The sequence below is a fragment of the Cryptomeria japonica genome, chromosome 4, assembly GCF_030272615.1.
Source record: "Cryptomeria japonica chromosome 4, Sugi_1.0, whole genome shotgun sequence".
In the NCBI taxonomy this organism is placed as follows: domain Eukaryota; kingdom Viridiplantae; phylum Streptophyta; class Pinopsida; order Cupressales; family Cupressaceae; genus Cryptomeria; species Cryptomeria japonica.
In genome coordinates, this window is record NC_081408.1 from 676,335,237 (window position 1) to 676,355,074 (window position 19,838).

The following is a 19,838-nucleotide window of genomic DNA, read 5'->3' on the forward strand; positions in this document are numbered from 1 at the left end:
TTCAAATGATATATAATAAGAAGTACCAAGCTACTCTCATGGAGGACCTTAGTTTCAAGGATGAATAAAAATAGTCAGATAAAAAATTATGATTTCATGCCATAAATTGTGAGATCCAATGTTACTATATTTAATTATCACTATTTTTTATAATCAATCCAAACTCTATTATATTAATTTATATTTAATTGAGTAGCTCAAATAATTTATGTAAAGGTATATTTCCCTTCGTGTCTATTGGAAGAGTTTCCAATTAAAAAATGAGGAAGATAAACATAATCAAAAGGACAGTTAACACTTAATTTTCAATTATGTATTGCAAATGCAATTCATTCTAATTGAGGAAATATGATCCACATAGCTCTCTACACCCATCATTTGCGCCAATCATCAAATAGATAAAGTGATCATATTTCTTACTACTCAATTATTCTATTCTGCACAAAAAGCTCGTACGTTCAAAAAAATCGAAGACATAATCATCAGAGAAGAAACAGATAAAACAAGAGAGCAAACATGGCATCTCCATCAACCTCAGGTTCCTGACTTCCACATATTCGCTAGCTCTATGTTTTTTCTTTTTATTTCACGGTCTGCAATATTTTAAATAATTCGTGCGGTAATTAACAACCGTTGAATTCATAGAGAACAACATTCATGCTTGCTCTCTACTAATAGAAATAAAAGCATTCACAGACACTGGGATATACTCCCTGGTTTTCCCCCCCTCACGTTCCATTTTGTAATTTCATGAATTTAAGAGGGACCAAGTTAGTAAGGAAATTTCTGGATTAGCTAGAGAGGATATGATTAGTAGTTGTAAGGATATTGCGTTATGCATACCAAGGTTGTTCAAGGCTGTTTGGTATCATAATTTTCATGCTTATGTCTTTAAGTTAATTTATAACTTGATTACTCTTTTTTAAGCTGGCAAGTCTCCCTTATTGAGCGGAATTCTTCTGAGATGCCAGTACCGAGGAGCAGCTCTTGAACCCAGCTTTGACTGTTGGGTTCAATGAGCCAAGAGTTGTTTTAAGAATAAGTTGACCCACTGGAATGTTAAAACCTAAAATCAGTCATTGACACATGCTCGGTCTAGATCATTCCATTACTGATGTTTTGTTGACAGGGTTGGTCCGGTTGATTTCAATACTATAATTTGAACCTGGAGCTTTATTATGAAAGCTTGTTGATTTAGTCAGCAGTCTTCAGCGGTATTTCTGTAACTTATATACCAGGAAATTGTAATAGCCTACTAACATTGTGATCTGAGTTCCCTTGGACTTTGGAGTTGGAGAGCATTGTTACTTATTTTCCATGTCATTGGAATTTGGCAATTTGCACCTCCTTAGTATCCATTTGAGAAATGAATGCCTGTTTGCATTATAGGATTTTCGAGTTGGTTGTGAATGGTTTTTTGGAGGGCTAAGATATACATCCTTTGATTAGACCCAAGGCCCACTTAACTCGGTGTTATTTTTTGATTTAAACCCCTAAGTTTTCCATTGCACACAAGAGTACATGCTAATTGGAGTTTGAACCCGGGTCATTTGCCTGGCAGTGCACAATTTCTACCATTAACTTCAGGTTATGGATTGGCTTTTTCTCTTTATTTTAAATTGAATACTTCGAATTGGGTTTTGCACATTCTTTTTGTTGGGAAGCTTCTTGAGAGATGTACCTTGAGGGGATGCACTGCACCCATGGACTGACTTTTGCCTTATATGCTGGGTCTGAAAGGTATTTAGGACTTGCACCTAGATTCGTCCCTGTAATCACATGCCATTTAGATGGGGCAAACTATAGCTGAACTGGAACCCTGGTGAGTGATATGAATTTATACCCTACTAACCTGTGAATGAGGTTCTGTATACAATACCGTTTAGATTTGTGTTATACAACAGAAACCATATTATTATTACAGAAAGCTGATTGGCCCCGAGATGCCCTTTGTTATATGAGCCACAGTAAAATTCAGGATTTGAGAATATTTGAAGTTTTTCAAAACTTGAAGATGTGCGAATGTTAGATAAATCATAAAAGTGTCATAATTTTCTACCGTGTAGATTTTCAGAATGACACATTCTATCATGTCAAATATTTAGAGGTTCCTCCAACTGCATGTGCATGTTTTATTCAAGGGGTTTGCGTTGTTTTCATGTGCATGTAATTTATATCCTTCCTATCAATATGAAAATTATTAATTCTGCCAGCTCATATGGCTCTCATGCAACAGAAGAATGCTACTTTGATTGTTAGAACTTGCTAAAGATAGTATTTCTACAATGTTTCTTATAATTCAGTCTTAACGACAATCTGTTGGTGTTTGAAATAAGCCACACTCGGACCGACGATGGACTGGTCCAAGAGGGGCCAGTAGCTCAGTGGTAGAGCACTCCAGCAGCGTATGGAAGGTCCTAGGTTCGAGTCCTAGCTGGTCCATGTCTCAACATGCTATCAGAGCCAGGTCCAGGCTAGGAGCCCCAAGCACACGAGAGGTGTGGCTTAAGGGGGGGTGTTGGTGTTTGAAATAAGCCACACTCGGACCGACGATGGACTGGTCCAAGAGGGGCCAGTAGCTCAGTGGTAGAGCACTCCAGCAGCGTATGGAAGGTCCTAGGTTCGAGTCCTAGCTGGTCCATGTCTCAACACAATCTACATCATTCTCTTATATTTCTTCGGGAGAAGACATCGAGGTTGTTACCAAAGATGTCAAATTACTTCACCATAAAAGAAGTTGGAGGAGATATCATGATAGGATAAGAAACATATAGGGAAAGTAAACTGCCAATAGTTCCAAAACGTGGGACATAATTGTATTTAAGACGGATCACCTTCAGGTTTGTCATGGTAAATGTACACAGTTCTCAAAGGTTTCCATGGTTTGGTTTATATCTAATGTGGGATAATGTACAAAAGATATCTTAAACTACAAAAAATGTTGCACTAGTATCAAAAATAGGAGCTTAAAGACACACAAGGGGGGAGTTGTAGGTGCAAATTTGATTATGGATATATATTATATATAACTAGAGACAGGGAAATTACAGGAAATTTCTGGAAAGAACAAAAGTAAATAAGGGAAATAGCAAAGGAAATGGTTAGCTTTTAAGTAGGTACGTGATAAATGACAAAATAGTTGGAAGAGGTTGCAGTGACACTAGAATGTATTAAAGAAAATCCAAGAACATTCATGGGAAACCCAACATTATCCTGAAAAACTCTAGAAACATCAACCTTGAGTTTTCAATTCCTAAGAGAGGTTTGAGGTGGGGTTCCTTGATGTCAATATGGTTTATAGAAGGGATAAGTTGTTTAGTATGTTAATCTTTTACATTAAATGGTTATTTAGTAGGACAGGGATTTTGCTTTAGTGTTCATGTACAAGGCCTCTGCTTTGTTGTTCAACCTATTATAGCTAGTTGGGTTAGTATAGGTCCTTTGTTAAATTAAACTTAAATCCTACTTAAATGCATAATCTAATTTCATTAAGGTGTATATCTTATGGTGAAGTAGTTAGGAAGGTGGCGGGAGTTTGTCACACACCTAGTCATTTATTTGCCATCGTATTTATTGTTGGGTTGTGTAGTAGCTGACACATGGCATGCATAAGCTTTGAAAAATCCTTAAGTAAATTCTAGATTTGCTATTTTCTATGTAGTCGTATTCATGAAGAATTTAGGAAGCACCGAGCTAATATCATCTATAAATAGGAGGTAGGTAGTCCATTCTAGGCCATCAGTTGTGGAATTCATCTTCCATTGTTTATGATTTTTCTTCTTGAAAGTGGCTTTGCTTTGGGTCTGGCCAGTGGAAGGGTTGGCTTCCACTGAGTGACTTGCCAGTGGGAGGTCAGCTGTTTGACACATGCTTCTCTGTTTGTCCTCCACTAGGAAGTTAAGTTTACTGAGGCAGGGGTTAGTTACAGGGGCAGCACCTTTGAAAATCTGCAATGTCTGCAAATTCAAATCGTGCAATATTTTGTGCAACTTTATGATTTATTGTTTTTTCTTTTAATTTTGAAAGCCAAACCTAACTGGAATAGCAAATAAAAACTGAAAACAACACTTTAATAAACCCTCATTTGCTGATACAGTTCTTCTTATGATCAATCTCATCAATTACAATTGCTCATATAAAGCCTAGGTTACTCTAAAACACTCAGATCTGAATTAAAATAATCATGTCAGCATAATTCCACATCATACAGTCAACTAGGGAAACTCCGGAGATCTGATTTTATTTGCCCACTGAGCTGGAAATGATTATGTTGGTGTTGGAAATAAGCCACACCCGGACCAACGATGGACTGGTCCAAGAGGGGCCAGTAGCTCAGTGGTAGAGCACTCCAGCAGCGTATGGAAGGTCCTAGGTTCGAGTCCTAGCTGGTCCATGTCTCAGCATGATATCAGAGCCAGGTCCAGGCTAGGAGCCCCAAGCACACGAGAGGTGTGGCTTAAGGAGGGGTGTTGGTGTTGGAAATAAGCCACACCCGGACCGACGATGGACTGGTCCAAGAGGGGCCAGTAGCTCAGTGGTAGAGTACTCCAGCAGTGTATGGAAGGTCCTAGATTCGAGTCCTAGCTGGTCCATGTCTCAACAGATTACAGTACATGAAACAATCTTTTATTTAGATTTTAGTCATAAAAGATCACTCACAAAGTGTAGATTTGGACATGTCATGAAACCCTCCAATACCTGGTATGAACTGTTGTAGGTTGTGGCAGGGAATTTAGGACTTGGCAGCTGATAAAATGGTGTAAAGAGTTGTGGAGCAGCATATAATGTTGGTACAGCTCCCCCAAGTCTGATTGAACCCTCCTTGTCGTAGGCACACAATATTGAAAGATGACAAATGGCTGCTATGGTGTTTAAAGGCTGTATGGCTGATGTAATTCGACCCACAAGTATTGGTATTACACTGATCTGGAATAAATCGTAGACAACAACAACCAATGTGCATGCAAACCCTTGAAAAATAATTCCTAAATATTTGTGCAGCTGGGCTACCTCCAATGATGTTAACTAGGAGTTGATATGACTGTAACAACTCAGATCCAACCATTTAGGATGCCCAAAATTTGTCAAAAATCTGAAACAATATATATACCCTCAAATATGCATCGGTGACAAAAAGATGCTTTTTGCTTGCCAAAATCACTGTAGCGCTACCACAGTGCCACTGTAGCAGATTGAAAATGTCTTCAAATCCTCAACAAGTTGGCACAATTGTGATCCTCAGGATGGAATCACCCACAATGGGGAACAAGCATTTTCATCCTTGATCCAATATGATAAATTCTAAGAGGGTTTTCGGCCTCTAGAATTTGAGCGTGCCAAGGATTTTGTCAATGCCCTAGATTGAACAATTGCTCAAATCTGAAAGAAGGATGTAAATGTTAGCTTGAATGGTCCTCAAATGAAGATACGTGCCTCCTTGATATACCTTTTCAAATTGGGCCCTTACGTCCTAAATTTTCCTCCAAGTATTTAAAAATACTTTTATTCTAATAGTAGTGTTTAAAAACACCTTTTGTTTTAATTATAATAATATTGTTAAGTTGTCTTTAAAATTTGAGATTATTAAGTGCAACTTAAATAATATTATTAATTATCTTAATTCGAAAGAGGAACATGACAAAATGAGAATTACTGATTCTACTATGAAAAGAAAAAAGAAAAGAAGTGGTATTTCAGGCTCGAGGTTCTCGTACACTTTTATCAGATATATGTTATTCAGAATAGTTATTCTCATTGGATTGGATTGCTGCCTGCTATTTTGACTATTTTGTTTTCTCTTTGATTGGACTACTATTGTTATTTTATAGTTTGTTTGCTATTGGATTGGAAATTACTATTTCTAGCAGACATATTTTCCTTTTGCAAAATAATAATTATAACAAGTGTTATTAGAGTGGCAATTGGGCAGCAACCTTATATTGCACAGCTCAACAAGGACATTGCTGATTCTTTATTTATGGATATAACTCGGATCCTTTATTTATGCATCAACAATGGTAGAGGATTAGACACAACACAAGGTTTTGGTCCATACCAATCCACAATAACCAAAATAATTTTTGTGGTTGCATTTTTGGGACATTCCAATCCCTGATATTAACAATATCTTCTAAAATTTGTTAGGGATATGTTGTTTGCAACAATAGGTTCATGATGTGAGTACCCTATGGTTATATGCCATTCATGCAAAGTTTGAAGAATTAGATTTTCCACAAAGATTTCACTTGCCCATCATAGTTCATCTAGACTCTAGATCATTGTTGTATTTTAACTCACGCTTGATAATAGAAAGGGCAATTCATCTATCCATCTTGTGTTTTGTGTGATGTTATTGTTGTCATTTTATGACACCCTTGGTCCATCAGTGAGAACCGATTAGAGATATGTTCTATGGACCAGCGCTGCCTCAGTTGATCAAGGAGAAAACAATGGAATTATGAAGTGTGAAGTGTTGTCTTGTCAGAAGGAAGTTCCTAAGTCTTCCCTTCCTTGACCTCGGAACTATGGAACCCTGAAGTTCCTAAGTATTCTCTTCATTGACCCCGGAACTCCGGAATCCCGAAGTTCCTACCTTCCTTAACCCTGGAACTCCGGAACCCCCAGGTTCCCAAATTCCTAGGTTTTCAACCCCGGAACTCCGAAACCCCCAAGTTCCCAAGTTCCTAAGTTCTCAACCTCGGAACTCTAGAACCCCAAAGTTCCCAAGTTCCTAAGTCCTCTACCCCCAAAACTCCGGAACCCCCAAGTTCCCAAGTTCCTAAGTCCTCAACCCCGAAACTCTAGAACCCCTAGGTTTCCAAGTTCCTAAGTCCTCAACCCGGAAACTTCGGAACCCCTAGGTTCCCAAGTTCCTAAGTCTTCAAAACCTTGGAATCCCGAAATCGCCAAGTCCTTGTCCTTCCCTTCTTCGGAACCTTGGAATCCCGAAATCCCAAATTCTAAGTCTTTCCAACTCCGAAAACCTGGCCCAATTCTGGAAACTCAAGTTTCCCAAGTCTTCCAACTTCCTTCCGCTTTGCAACACTTCCAGATGGCGTGATCAACACTCAAAGCTCTTAATGCTCCACCGACTTTGGCAACTTGTACACCTTCTTTCGTGGAGCTGCAGGGGCGCATTTAATGATTTTTGCAAGATTTCCATTAGGTGGAGTACAAGGCCATGCTTATTTGTGGTTACTTATGTCATGCCTGCATGCTCTGACTTTGGAATGTCAGGAAATCCACCTTCTAGAAGTACCTTTCTTCTTGGGATTGTGTTGTCAGGGTATGGCCGAGTTGCTTGCATGTACACAATGTCAGGTGCATGCACTTCCCTGCATTCCCTGACTGACATTTCCTTGCACACACAAGGGTCAAGGCTTCTCTTCCTTGACCAATGGTCTCTCCTCTGCGACCAGCTTTCTATATAAAAGTTGTTAAGCCTCATTGTAAAGGGTTCTCTCCTTGCTGGCTTGAGCTTTTCTATGCTCTTTCACTTCCCTTGAAGACTTGTATTTATCTTGCATTTCTGCAACTGTAAGTTTGGCCATTGGCCTTATAATGAATTGAAATCATTATTCTTGCCTTCCTTCAACTTATGCATGTTGTGTATGTGTTCTTACCTTCATTGTAAGTGTATGTTGTGACTTTCTTTCACATATATGCTGTGTCAACCTATTTCTAGGTGTGACTTGTGGGAAACCTTCTCCCCTCTTGACACTCAACAAGTTCTAACCTCCATACATGCGTTGAGGTCATTCATGCAACTGAAGTTTGTGCATCTCCTGGATATTTCAGTTGATTCTTTGTGCCATTTCGGGTGGGGAGAGAAACATCTCTTATCTTGGTGCATCACCTTTTTTCATTTTAAGCATTTCTCTCTTCCCTTTTCCTCTGCAAGCTGTTAGGATAGGTTTAGAAGTAAAATTTGGAGTGTTGAGTTGGTTCAACACCTGCACTTGGATTGAGAAGGAAGTCAGCCTTCTCCCGAGATTCAACCCCCTTGCGCAAGGTCCCACACTTCGGGGTTGTTTCCATGTTTCACAAGGTTGCTGAGTTGATAGCTCAGCAAGGGTGCAAGCTTTTGTGACAACAATTATTTTAAAATACTATTTTTTACATCAATGTGTGTGTTTTTATCTTCTATAAGTTTAGCATTCAAAATTCTTGCATTGTTGTTGTATTGAATCTATTTGTTGTTTGTGTGAACCAATGTTCCTTGTCAAATGCAGTGGTAATCCTTTATTGATTTAGTCCTTTCTTGTAGTTCTTGTCAATGAAGAAAATTTGAAAAAAGAATGGTAAATCCTAGAAACTGATTGGATGAGAAGCTGCTTTTTCATTCTGATGGAAGGAAAATATGTTAATATAAGTAAAGGATATTTTTTACAAGATGACATAAAATCCTTTCATAGTGGGATAGATGGCAGGAGAAATGGGTCCAAAGTGAAAAAGTTGGGGTTTAACCAGAGCCAAGAGCAACCAAGGACATGGAACAATAAGATTAGCAAGATAAATAACTATACACCCAAGCTAGGACATGATAGTTTACTTGAATAAACAAGAGACTTAGAACTTTGAATTTAGAACAAAAGAAAGAAAATATCAGATCATTTGTGACTCAAGAATCACCTGTGGATGTGACTGTTGTATGTGAAACGAAAATGGAGGACGATTTGGAAAGAGACTTTAGTGAGTTGGGATACAACATTGATTGACTTTGGCTGCCAAGAGTCTGTTTCCAAAGCTTAGATGACAATCTTAAAACAGCAGATCATGGACTGCATGATCAATGACTATTCATATATATTCAGATGACTATCACAATACCCAATAACTAATACTATATGCACCAAAGACCGTTTTCAAGGACCAGTACTGTTGTCACATAAGATTAATGACTGTTAACAAGAATTAATACTGCTGGTCATAAGCTTGAAGAATGTTACAGTTATCAAAGACCACTAACCACAACACAATACAACTCAGACACCAGTAGTTTTCGGTTCTTATATTACTTTCACAAAGACACTGTCCAATATATGTCTCGGATCTAACCCCTGCTATATGTAAAAGTTTATTGTAATCATAGGAAGGATCTAAAGGACGGAATCATATTAAAAGTCTGATAATGCCACTACTTACATGGTTTCTACTTTAAGAGATTAAGTATGCACACCTTCATGATGCTGTTACAGCCAACAAGACTCAGCTCTTTGTAACAGCAATTTTGTTAGTGGTGACTCTTCACCAATTGGCCAATTTAATTTTGGCAAATATAATTGGAATTGGTGGGGGCCCAAATTGTGCAAATTTACAATTTATCAGTCCAATGCATGTTAAGTCGCCATCAATTTATTAATGAGGCATTTATAAGAAATACTTTTGCCATGATAAACTATATGTTTGTAATGGGGAACAGCCTGGAATTTTAGAGGCATGTTTTAGCTAATTGACATATTCACCAATACCATTAAAATTCACCATGTATGAGGATCAATTTTGTCAATACCATTGTAATGCCATGCTAACTATAGGGCCATAATTGCCTTGAAAATTGCAACATATTTTTTGGATTGTTTTGAATCACCCAACATTTATTTCAACTATTTTATAATCATGTGGGATTTGCCAAAGTTTTACTCCACTGTTTCACAACTTTTCAAATCTTGCCAAATTTGATTTTATATAAGTACAGTTAAAACTTGTAATTAATCTTTTACACATTTTGTTCTATTCTCAATTCGGATTTACTCAATTCTTGAATCTTTACATCCCTTTTAAAATTTCATTTTGGATTCCTTTTTTTTTTTTTTTCTATGCCCAGTGCCTGCTTACTTGTAATGTCCCCATTTTCGTGAGCATCAGAGTTCAAGGGATTAGCCTATTATTTTGACTCTTGTAGGATAACATGTTTGGATAGAGAGTCTCAGTGGCAGTTCCACTTCTTCAGTTCAGTCTTGGGTTCAATTTCAGGGCCTTGGCAGTCAGTGTGTGGACTTAGTTGAGGGACTTACTATTTATAGTAAGTCAATCTGGCAGTAGTGTTATCTTTAGTCAGGGCACCTAGACACATGGGGGTTATTCAATGTTGACTTCAGCTTCAGATGACACATCAAAAGACTGAATATTGAGGGAGATATTAATATTTTAGTGGTTAAGTTATTAAATTAATTTATATGGATATTATGAAGTCATAAAGTGACTTTATTAAAATTAAAAGCCACTTAAATATTATAAAGTGATTTTTTTTAAATCACTTAAGTGAATTTGGATGCCCAAAAGAAAATTAAACTATGGAGAGTAAATTAAATACATTTAAATGTATTTAAATGACTTTGGGTGTATTTTCTTGGGCAACGTGCCATTTGGAGTTATTATAAAGTTATATTATTAACTTTATTAAAAAGTGGGCCACGTAAATAATATAAAGTGAATATTAAAAGGGTACATCCAAGTGGGGAATTAATTCAAATGTTGCATAAAGTATATTAAATACATTTTAAATGTATTTAACTCCCTCCAAGAGGAAATCACACTTGTTGGAGAATTATGCCTTTTTGGGTTTATGAATGCAAAGCAAGCAATTCAACCTCTATTATTGATTATTGATTATTTGACATTGCTTGTTATTTTGCTTTGTGGAATTCTTTGACAAGGGTTTTAGAGGTTTGGCCATTGGAGAACAAAAATTCTTCGTAGATCTGTGATTGTGAGGCTATGGAAGATGAGTTGAATTATTGCAATTGGAAGGCTTCATTTAGGAGTCTTATTGTGCTTCAACAAAGATTATTTTTTTCAGATATTGCAAATTTTTCAATAAGGAAAGGGCAAATCAAGTTAGATGCCCCTTTTAGCAACATACTTCATTTCAATAAGCTGCTGTACAATTTCTAGTTGCTGGCCGTACAATTCAAGCTTGGCATGCGAGGTCCAGGAAAGGGACGTTTTGTCTTGGAAGGCTGAAACGCCTTCCTTCTTGCATTTTGGTTGCACAATTTCCAATGCCTAAGACATACAGGTCATTCCATCACTTTTTTGGCTTGAAGAAATAATTTCCTAGACTTGTACACCTATTTTGGTCAGTTTCCCAGTTCTGGTTGGCAAACTCCAAAATTCTTTATTTAAAAGAAGCCGAGGACCTACGGGTATGTTTTATGTATTAGTTTCATTTGCAGCAGTTATCTAATTCATAATATAGATTCAATTGCCCTATGTTTGGTATCTATTCAGTTTTATGAGCAATTCTTTCTTGGTGCACTTGTTATTTTTTATTCAAAATTGTTCAAAGCCCTTGAAAAATCCAAAAACAAATCAGCAATGGTATTTCAGGAGAGTTAGAACCAGCAGGGGTATTGTTTGCATTGGGACCTGGGTGTTGACAAGGTTGGCACTACGATTTGGATGGGTCCCATTGGTTGGCTTCACCACTTCTGGCATGGTGAAGTTGAGATCAGATTTGAGTATCGGAGGTCTAGGAGTGTTTCTCATGGTAGACTTCCATGTTGGCTATGGGATCTAGGGATTGTTCCAGCTGGTGGATTGCTTCTTCCTTCTGTTGGGGTTGACTTAGTTGCACTATACAATGGTATCATGTTGATGCCACATGGTTTGGAGGGAGTACTCTACAGAGTGATTTGGGATCCTGGCATTCAGCCGAGCATTGAGTATAGAGTTTGGGATTCTTTGGGTACATCGAGATTCTAGACAGGGTTCTTACAGTGGTATGAGAGCATTGCAGCATGTTCAGTGTGTTGAGAGTATACCAGTTCATTGTGATAACCCCTACGATATCACGAGATGTAAAATCACTTGTATGGATTAATTAAATAAGGTTATTGTAAATGAATAATTACAATAATAATCTAAGTAATCTATGGATAATGAAGGAAATGATATTTAAATAATTAATACATATTTAATGGAAATATATTTTAATATATTTAAATGAAATGTCATTTAATATTTAATATATTTAAAAAGGGAAGTAATATGTAATGTTTAATATATTTAAATGATTTATATTTAATATTTAACACGTTTAAAAGGCAACAATATGAATCTTTATTAGGCAGGACTAAACCCGATATAGCTGGGTTACTTCCGCACGAAGTGGTGCGTGGGTAACTGCAGCCTAGGCTGCGATTACCCCCGCACCCCTTCATGCGGAAGGGGCCTGTGGAGGGGCACAACCCCTCATGGGTTATATAGCTGCAATTACCCACGCACCCCTTCATGCGGAAGGGGCCCGTGGAGGGGCACAACTCCTCACGGGTTATATTAAGAAGCAGCGGCAGGGATAAAAGGAAGGAGGGAGGGGAGCGGACTGCGGAGGAAAGGTAAGGGAGAGCGGACTGCGGAAGAAAGGTAAGAAACAAGATTCTTTCTTATATAAAACAATATAAGTATATTGTATGTAATACCATTATTATTAATTAATGTGTAACACTCATTAATATTAATAGGTGATGTTAATTGTAAGGTTCATTAATATTAGTTAATATTAGTTAATGAGTAATGGATAATGGGTAAGGTTCATTAATAGGTGATATTAATTGTAGTCTAGTGAATATATACATATATTAATGTATAATATTCACTGGTCATTAAAAATAGATAAAAGATATAATCTTGTTAATTGTTGTATACACAAGTTTACAAATTAGGAAGGATTATGAATACAAAGGTATTTAATGAAATGTAATGCATATGTTAAAGATGGAAAAGCATATTGATATATATTAGTTAAAGAATACATTAGGAATTCATGTTAACACAAGGGATAGATTATGAACTGAAAACTGATATGCAAATGTATGGCTTGGTTGACTAAAACTCAACCAAGAAGAGAAGGATCTGGTCGATTCCCTTTGAGGACTTGCATGATGGAGGCATCACCCAAGACAAGGAAAAGACAATGGTCTTCCTTGGCTGGCTTGGGTATAAGAGGTTACACCCAAGACATGACTCGAAGGAGCTGGCCGATCCCCTGTGAGGACTTGGATGATGGAGGCATCACCCAAGGCAAGGAATAGGCAAGGGTCTTCCTTGGATGGCTTGGGTGTAAGAGGTTATACCCAAGACAGGATTCGAACTCATCTTCGATTTCCTGGAGGGCTTGGGACCAAGGGGTTCCAAGAAGGCGAGCCTCACAGTCGCCTAAGGACATACTTTCATATGGCATTGTATCCTTTTTTATTAGATGAAAATTATGATTATGTTAATTAAGCATTAAAGCGAGATTGCAATTTAGATTATTTATATATATATATATATATATATATATATATATCTGTTTGTTGTGTTCTAACAATCTGTTTTGCAAGTTAATGATCTCTAACTAGTAGGGACATTACAGTGGTATCAGAGCATAATCCTGCCATCCTGTGGGAAAGATTCTTAGTTTATGATCACATATCAGAGGAAGAAAGGAGCAAAAGCAATGGCTGATCAATTAGCCAAATAGTTCCAGACTTTCATGGAGCAAACCAATGAGAAATTCGAAAGAATGAGCCAGTTAATCCTCCAAAGTACCAACAACAACCATAGAGATATGTCAAACCCTAGAAGAGAGACATGCTCTAATCACGCTGACAATGAACGATCGCCTCAGAGTTCTAGGCAAACAATTCCCGAATTTCTTCCTAGAGAAGAACATATAAGGGAGGAGGAGGAACCGGCCACACTTGGGGTGGAAGAAATCGCCCAAATTTATGCTAGGTTGGAACCAGAAGTTCAGAGGGTGGTGTCCTTCAGGGACTTCTGTGAGTCCAAGACTAATGAGAGTAGGAGAAGGAAACCGATGGGTAACGACCTCAAAGCTAAAGTTAACAAAATGTCCCTACCCTGTTTTGATGGGGTAGGGAAGGATGTTGCCCAAGCTTGGGTACAAAAATTAGACACCTACCTTTCATATAGTCCAATGATCGAAGGAGATGCTATAAAATTTGCCATACTACATTTAACCGGAAATGCCCATAATTGGTGGCATAACGGTCTCATTACCCTAGGACACAAAAACGTCTCCACCTACAATGAGTTTACCCAAAAGCTCATCAGCCGATTCGACCAAAAAGACTCAGAATGGTACTTTCAAGAGCTAACTCACCTTAAGCAAGTAGGAACCATTGAAGATTATATAGACCAATTCCAAAACTTGTCAGTAATGGTCCCCGACCTATCCCAAAAAAGGCTTACCTACATGTTCTTAGAAGGTCTGAAGGACCCCATTAAGAATTTTGTTAAACCCCTGGAACCACAAAACTTAGAAGAAGCCATTAAGAAAACTCGGATGGTCGAATTTAATGCCCCCAAGAATACCTCAACCAAAACTCCACATAGGAATGAGGGACCCCAGAGGGACCGCTGGGAAAAGCCTTGCCACTTGTGCAAAAAACCTTGGAGCTTTAATCACCAATGCAAGGAAAGAGACGAGCTCATGGAGAAAGGGCTATGCTTCAAATGCAAGGCCCCATGGGTGCGAGGCCATGAATGTAAAAGAGGATAGTTGAATAACACAAAAGAAATATAGGATGAGGAAAGACCTTATAAAACAACCAGATTTGAAAACAATGTACCAAGTACCTTGGCAGTCATCACTGAAGGAAGTGAGAATAGATGTTTCAAACTCAAAGGGACTATCAAGGGGCAGAAAGTAATCGCATTAGTGGACATCGGAGCTTCACATGACTTCATTAGAAAACATTTGGCAGCAAAGAGACGATTAAAAACCCAAGAATTTGGAGGATTTGAAGTGATCATGGGCAACAGAGTCTTAGATAGGTGCACCAAAATTATACCCCAATTGGAAGTCACCTTGGGAGGACATACCATTACAAGGAACTTCTTTGTGGTAAACCTAGAGAATGATATCATTTTGGGAATGCCATGGATAAATTCATTGGGACTATTCACCATGGATAGTCCAAATCGGGAGATATGCTTCCAACATGAAGGGAGAGAGATAACATTGAAGGGAATTCCCGACGGCTCTCCAAAGATAGTATCATGCAACAAAATGGAGAAAATCCTTAGACACGATCAAGGAGAGTGGGTCGCCCAATGTATAATCTTGGATAAATCTCCAACCGAAGGCCAAGTCATTCAACGGGATATACAACCTATCCTTAGAAGACACAAAAAGGTCTTCGAGGACATTCCCCTGGGTTTACCCCCAAAAAGGGGATTTGAGCATTCCATTGAATTAGAGGAAGGAGCAAAACCTGTCATTACCACTCCTTACTGCCACCCCCATAAGTTCAAAGAGGAGATTGAAAAAACCATAAAAGAATTATTAGAAATGGGGCACATCCAACCAAGCAGCAGCCCTTTTGCTTCATTAGTAGTATTGGTTAAGAAGAAAGACGGAACTATGAGAATGTGCATAGATTATCGGGCCTTGAATAAAAAGACTATAAAAAACAGATACCCTATCCCAAGAATTGATGAACTAATGGATGAACTCCATGGAGCAAAAGACTTCTCTAAAATCGATCTAAGGTTAGGATATCATCAGATCAAAATGAGGGAAGAGGATATCCCCAAAACAGCATTCAGATGTCACTATGGACATTTCGAGTTTTTGGTCATGCCGTATGGTCTCACTAACGCCTCGGCCACCTTTCAGTCATGTATGAATCATACATTCAGCCAACAGTTGAGGAAATTTCTTCTAATATTCTTTGATGATATACTCATTTACAACAAGACATGGGAAGAACATCTCCTGCACATCGAAGAGGTATTAAACATTTTGGAGTCTAAATCATTATATGCTAAAGCTTCCAAGTGCGAATTTCGGATGAGGGAAATCATTTACCTAGGACACAAAATTAGTGAAGCGGGAGTAAGTGTGGATGAAGAGAAGATCAAAGCCATTAGGGAATGGCTCATCCCTAGAACCTTAACACAGTTAAGGCGATTTGTGGGACTATGCAGCTACTATAGATGCTTCGTAAAAGGGTTCTCCAAAATTGCAGCACCCCTTACCAATCTAACTAAGAAAGGGGCTTTCGCATGGAATGACCAGGCCCAACAGGCCTTTGAACAACTTAAAATAACCATGAGCATTTGTCCAGTATTAGCCATCCCCGACTTCTCTATACAGTTTGAACTACAATGTGATGCATCAGGGGAGGGAATTGGAGCCGTACTCATGCAAAAGAAACACCCCATAGCTTTTGAGAGCCGTAAACTTACCGTAGCAGAAAGACACTATTCTATCTATGACAAAGAAATGCTAGCCATAATGCACACCTTAGCCAAATTTCGCCAATACCTTGTCTGTGGGAGGTTTGGTGTGAAAATAGATCATAACAGTCTACGCTTCTTCTTGAGCCAAAAAGGACCTTAATGATAGGCAACAAAAATGGGTGAGCAAAATACAAGCCTACGACTTCGATATAGAATATGTAAAAGGGGTGAACAACGGGGCAGCAGATGCACTATTCCAAAGGGCTCATCTTAATACCATCACCAGTATCTCAAAAGACTGGAAGGAAGAAATCCTTAACGAATATGACCAAGATCCACAAACAAAGGAAATCTTGGCGGGAAACCTTCCAAACGAAGATTTTAAAGTTAAAGGAAATCTCATCTTCTATAAAGGAAGGATATACTTGAGCCCTCAGACCAGATTCAAAGGCAAAATTCTCAAAGAGTTTCATGATAACCCCTGAGCAGGACACCCGGGGTACTATAAAACTTATAAACATGTTAGGGAACGATATGCATGGAAAGACCAAAAAAGAGATATCCAAAAATATGTACAAGAATGCCTAACATGTCAGTGCAATAAAGCTGAACTCACTCACTCCGCTGGGTTGCTTCAGCCACTACCTATTCCTAATCAAAAGTGGGAGAGTATTTCTATGGATTTCATAACTGGGTTGCCAAGGACACAAGGGAAGGATAGCATTTTTGTAGTGGTAGATAGACTCATGAAGTATGCCCATTTCCTTGCAGTCTCCACTAAATACAAAGCCTGCCAAATAGCAGATCTATTCTTTAGGGAAATTTTTAGACTCCACGGACTCCCTCTAAATATTTTTAGTGATAGAGATAGCAAGTTTATTAGCCAATTTTGGTAGGAGCTCTTCAGAATGGCAGGAACAAACTTGATCCCTAGTACCAGTTACCATCCTCAAATCGATGGGCAAATTGAAATAGTAAACAAATGGATAGAAGGCTACCTAAGGAATTATGTTACAAGGCAACAGACTGCTTGGGTTAAGTGGCTACACTTAGGAGAACATTGCTACAACACGACACACCACATGTCAATAGGGATGAGTCCTTTCCAAGCCTTGTATGGCTATGAGGTCACAGGCTTTGGGGAACTAATAACCCAAGAGAGCAAAGTACCAAAAGCACACGACTTTGTGTAGCAGAGTAGGGACATCATGAAGACCTTGAAGGAGAATTTACATCAAGCTCAAAACCAACAAAAGATCTATGCCGACAAGAAGCGTATAGAACGGTCATTTGAGGTCGGAGATCTGGTGTTTCTAAGATTGCAACCCTATAAGCAATCATCCCTCAAAAAGAATGGGACTAAAAAATTAAAACCTCAATTCTATGGACCCTACAAGATAATTCGGAGGATTGGAGAAGTAGCCTATGAAATTGAACTTCCCAAGAGCAGTAAAATACATAATGTGTTCCATGTTTCCCGACTTAAGAAGGTTCTCAGACAACACTTGGTTCCTTGCAGCGAACTACCCCCTCTAGATGATGAAGGGAAACTCACATTGTACCCAGAGGTCATTCTGGATACACGGAAAAGAGAACTCAGGAACTGGAGCATTACCGAACACTTGATAAAATGGAGGAATCTCCCAGATGAGGATGCTACTTGGGAAAGGGAGGAAGATCTAAAGATGCTTGAGGACAAGCAAAATTGAGACGGAGGGACTGTGATAACCCCTACGATATCACGAGATGTAAAATCACTTGTATGGATTAATTAAATAAGGTTATTGTAAATGAATAATTACAATAATAATCTAAGTAATCTATGAATAATGAAGGAAATGATATTTAAATAATTAATACATATTTAATGGAAAGATATTTTAATATTTAATATATTTAAATGAAATGTCATTTAATATTTAATATATTTAAAAAGGGAAGTAATATGTAATATTTAATATATTTAAATGATTTATATTTAATATTTAGCATGTTTAAAAGGCAACAATATGAATCTTTATTAGGCAGGACTAAACCCAATATAGCTGGGTTACTTCCGCACGAAGTGGTGCATGGGTAATGCGTGGGTAAGGCTGCGGTTACCCCCACACCCCTTCATGCGGACGGGGCCCGTGGAGGGGCACAACCCCTCACGGGTTATATTAAGAAGCAGCAGCAGGGGTAAAAGGAAGGAGGGAGGAGAGCGGACTGCGGAGGAAAGGTAAGGGAGAGCGGACTGCGGAAGAAAGGTAAGAAACAAGGTTCTTATATTAAATAATATAAGTATATTGTATGTAATATCATTATTATTAATTAATGTGTAACACTCATTAATATTAATAGCTGATGTTAATTGTAAGGTTCATTAATATTAGTTAATATTAGTTAATGAGTAATGGGTAATGGGTAAGGTTCATTAATAGGTGATGTTAATTGTTGTCTAGTGAATATATACATATATTAATGTATAATATTCACTGGTCATTAAAAATAGGTAAAAGATATAATCTTGTTAATCGTTGTATACACAAGTTTACAAATTAGGAAGGATTATGAATACAAAGGTATTTAATGAAATGTAATGCATATGTTAAAGATGGAAAAGCATATTGATATATATTAGTTAAAGAATACATTAGGAATTCATGTTAACACAAGGGATAGATTATGAATTGAAAACTGATATGCAAATGTATGGCTTGGTTGACTAAAACTCAACCAAGAAGAGAAGGATCTGGTCGATTCCCTTTGAGGACTTGGATGATGGAGGCATCACCCAAGACAAGGAAAAGACAAGGGTCTTCCTTGGCTGGCTTGGGTATAAGAGGTTACACCCAAGACAGTACTCGAAGGATCTGGCCGATCCCCTGTGAGGACTTGGATGATGGAGGCATCACCCAAGGCAAGGAATAGACAAGGGTCTTCCTTTGATGGCTTGGGTGTAAGAGGTTATACCCAAGACAGGATTCGAACTCATCTTCGATTTCCTGGAGGGCTTGCGACCAAGGGGTTCCAAGAAGGCGATCCTCACGGTCGCTTAAGGACATACTTTCGTATGGCATTGTATCCTTTTTTATTAGATGAAAATTATGATTATGTTAATTAAGCATTAAAGTGAGATTGCAATTTAGATTATTTATATATATATATATGTTTGTTGTGTTCTAACAATCTGTTTTGCAGGTTAATGATCTCTAACTAGTAGGGACATTACATTCATCCTTGGCCTTTTTGAACATGTTTTGATTTTGATGCACTATTCTTGTGCGCAGGGGTTGGATAGTTGGCATGATGTTTGTCCCTGCGTAGTTGTGTTTATGCTGGTGCCATAGGAGTTGGTGGGAGATGAGTGGGACATTTCACAGTTCATCTTTTGGACCTCTGGTGGAGTGGAGTTGCTTCGTGGTAGAGATTGCTTGAGGACAAGTAATTTCAGGGAGGGCGGATTGTAATGTCCCCATTTTCATGGGCATCAGAGTTCGAGGGATTAGTCTGTTATTTTGACTCTTGTAGGCTAACATGTTTGGATAGAGAGTCTCAGTGGCAGTTCCACTTCTTCAGTTCAGTCTTGGGTTGAGTTTCAGGGCCTTTGTAGTTAGTGTGTGGACTTAGTTGAGGGACTTACTATTTATAGTAAGTTAATCTGG

The 19,838-nt window shown here is 38.2% G+C and overlaps 1 protein-coding gene across 3 annotated transcripts in view; it reads left to right on the top strand.

The window, feature by feature from the left end:
- The first annotated feature begins 384 nt into the window (after window positions 1-384).
- Window positions 385-19,838, top strand: part of LOC131046864 (ankyrin repeat domain-containing protein 2A) — a 103,012-nt gene continuing 83,558 nt past the window's right edge. For all 3 annotated transcript variants that reach the window (XM_057980664.2, XM_057980665.2, XM_057980666.2), the window contains exon 1: window positions 385-538. In XM_057980664.2, the coding sequence (XP_057836647.2) occupies window positions 517-538 (22 nt within the window). In that variant the 5' untranslated portion in view covers window positions 385-516. The remainder of the gene's footprint in view (window positions 539-19,838) is intronic.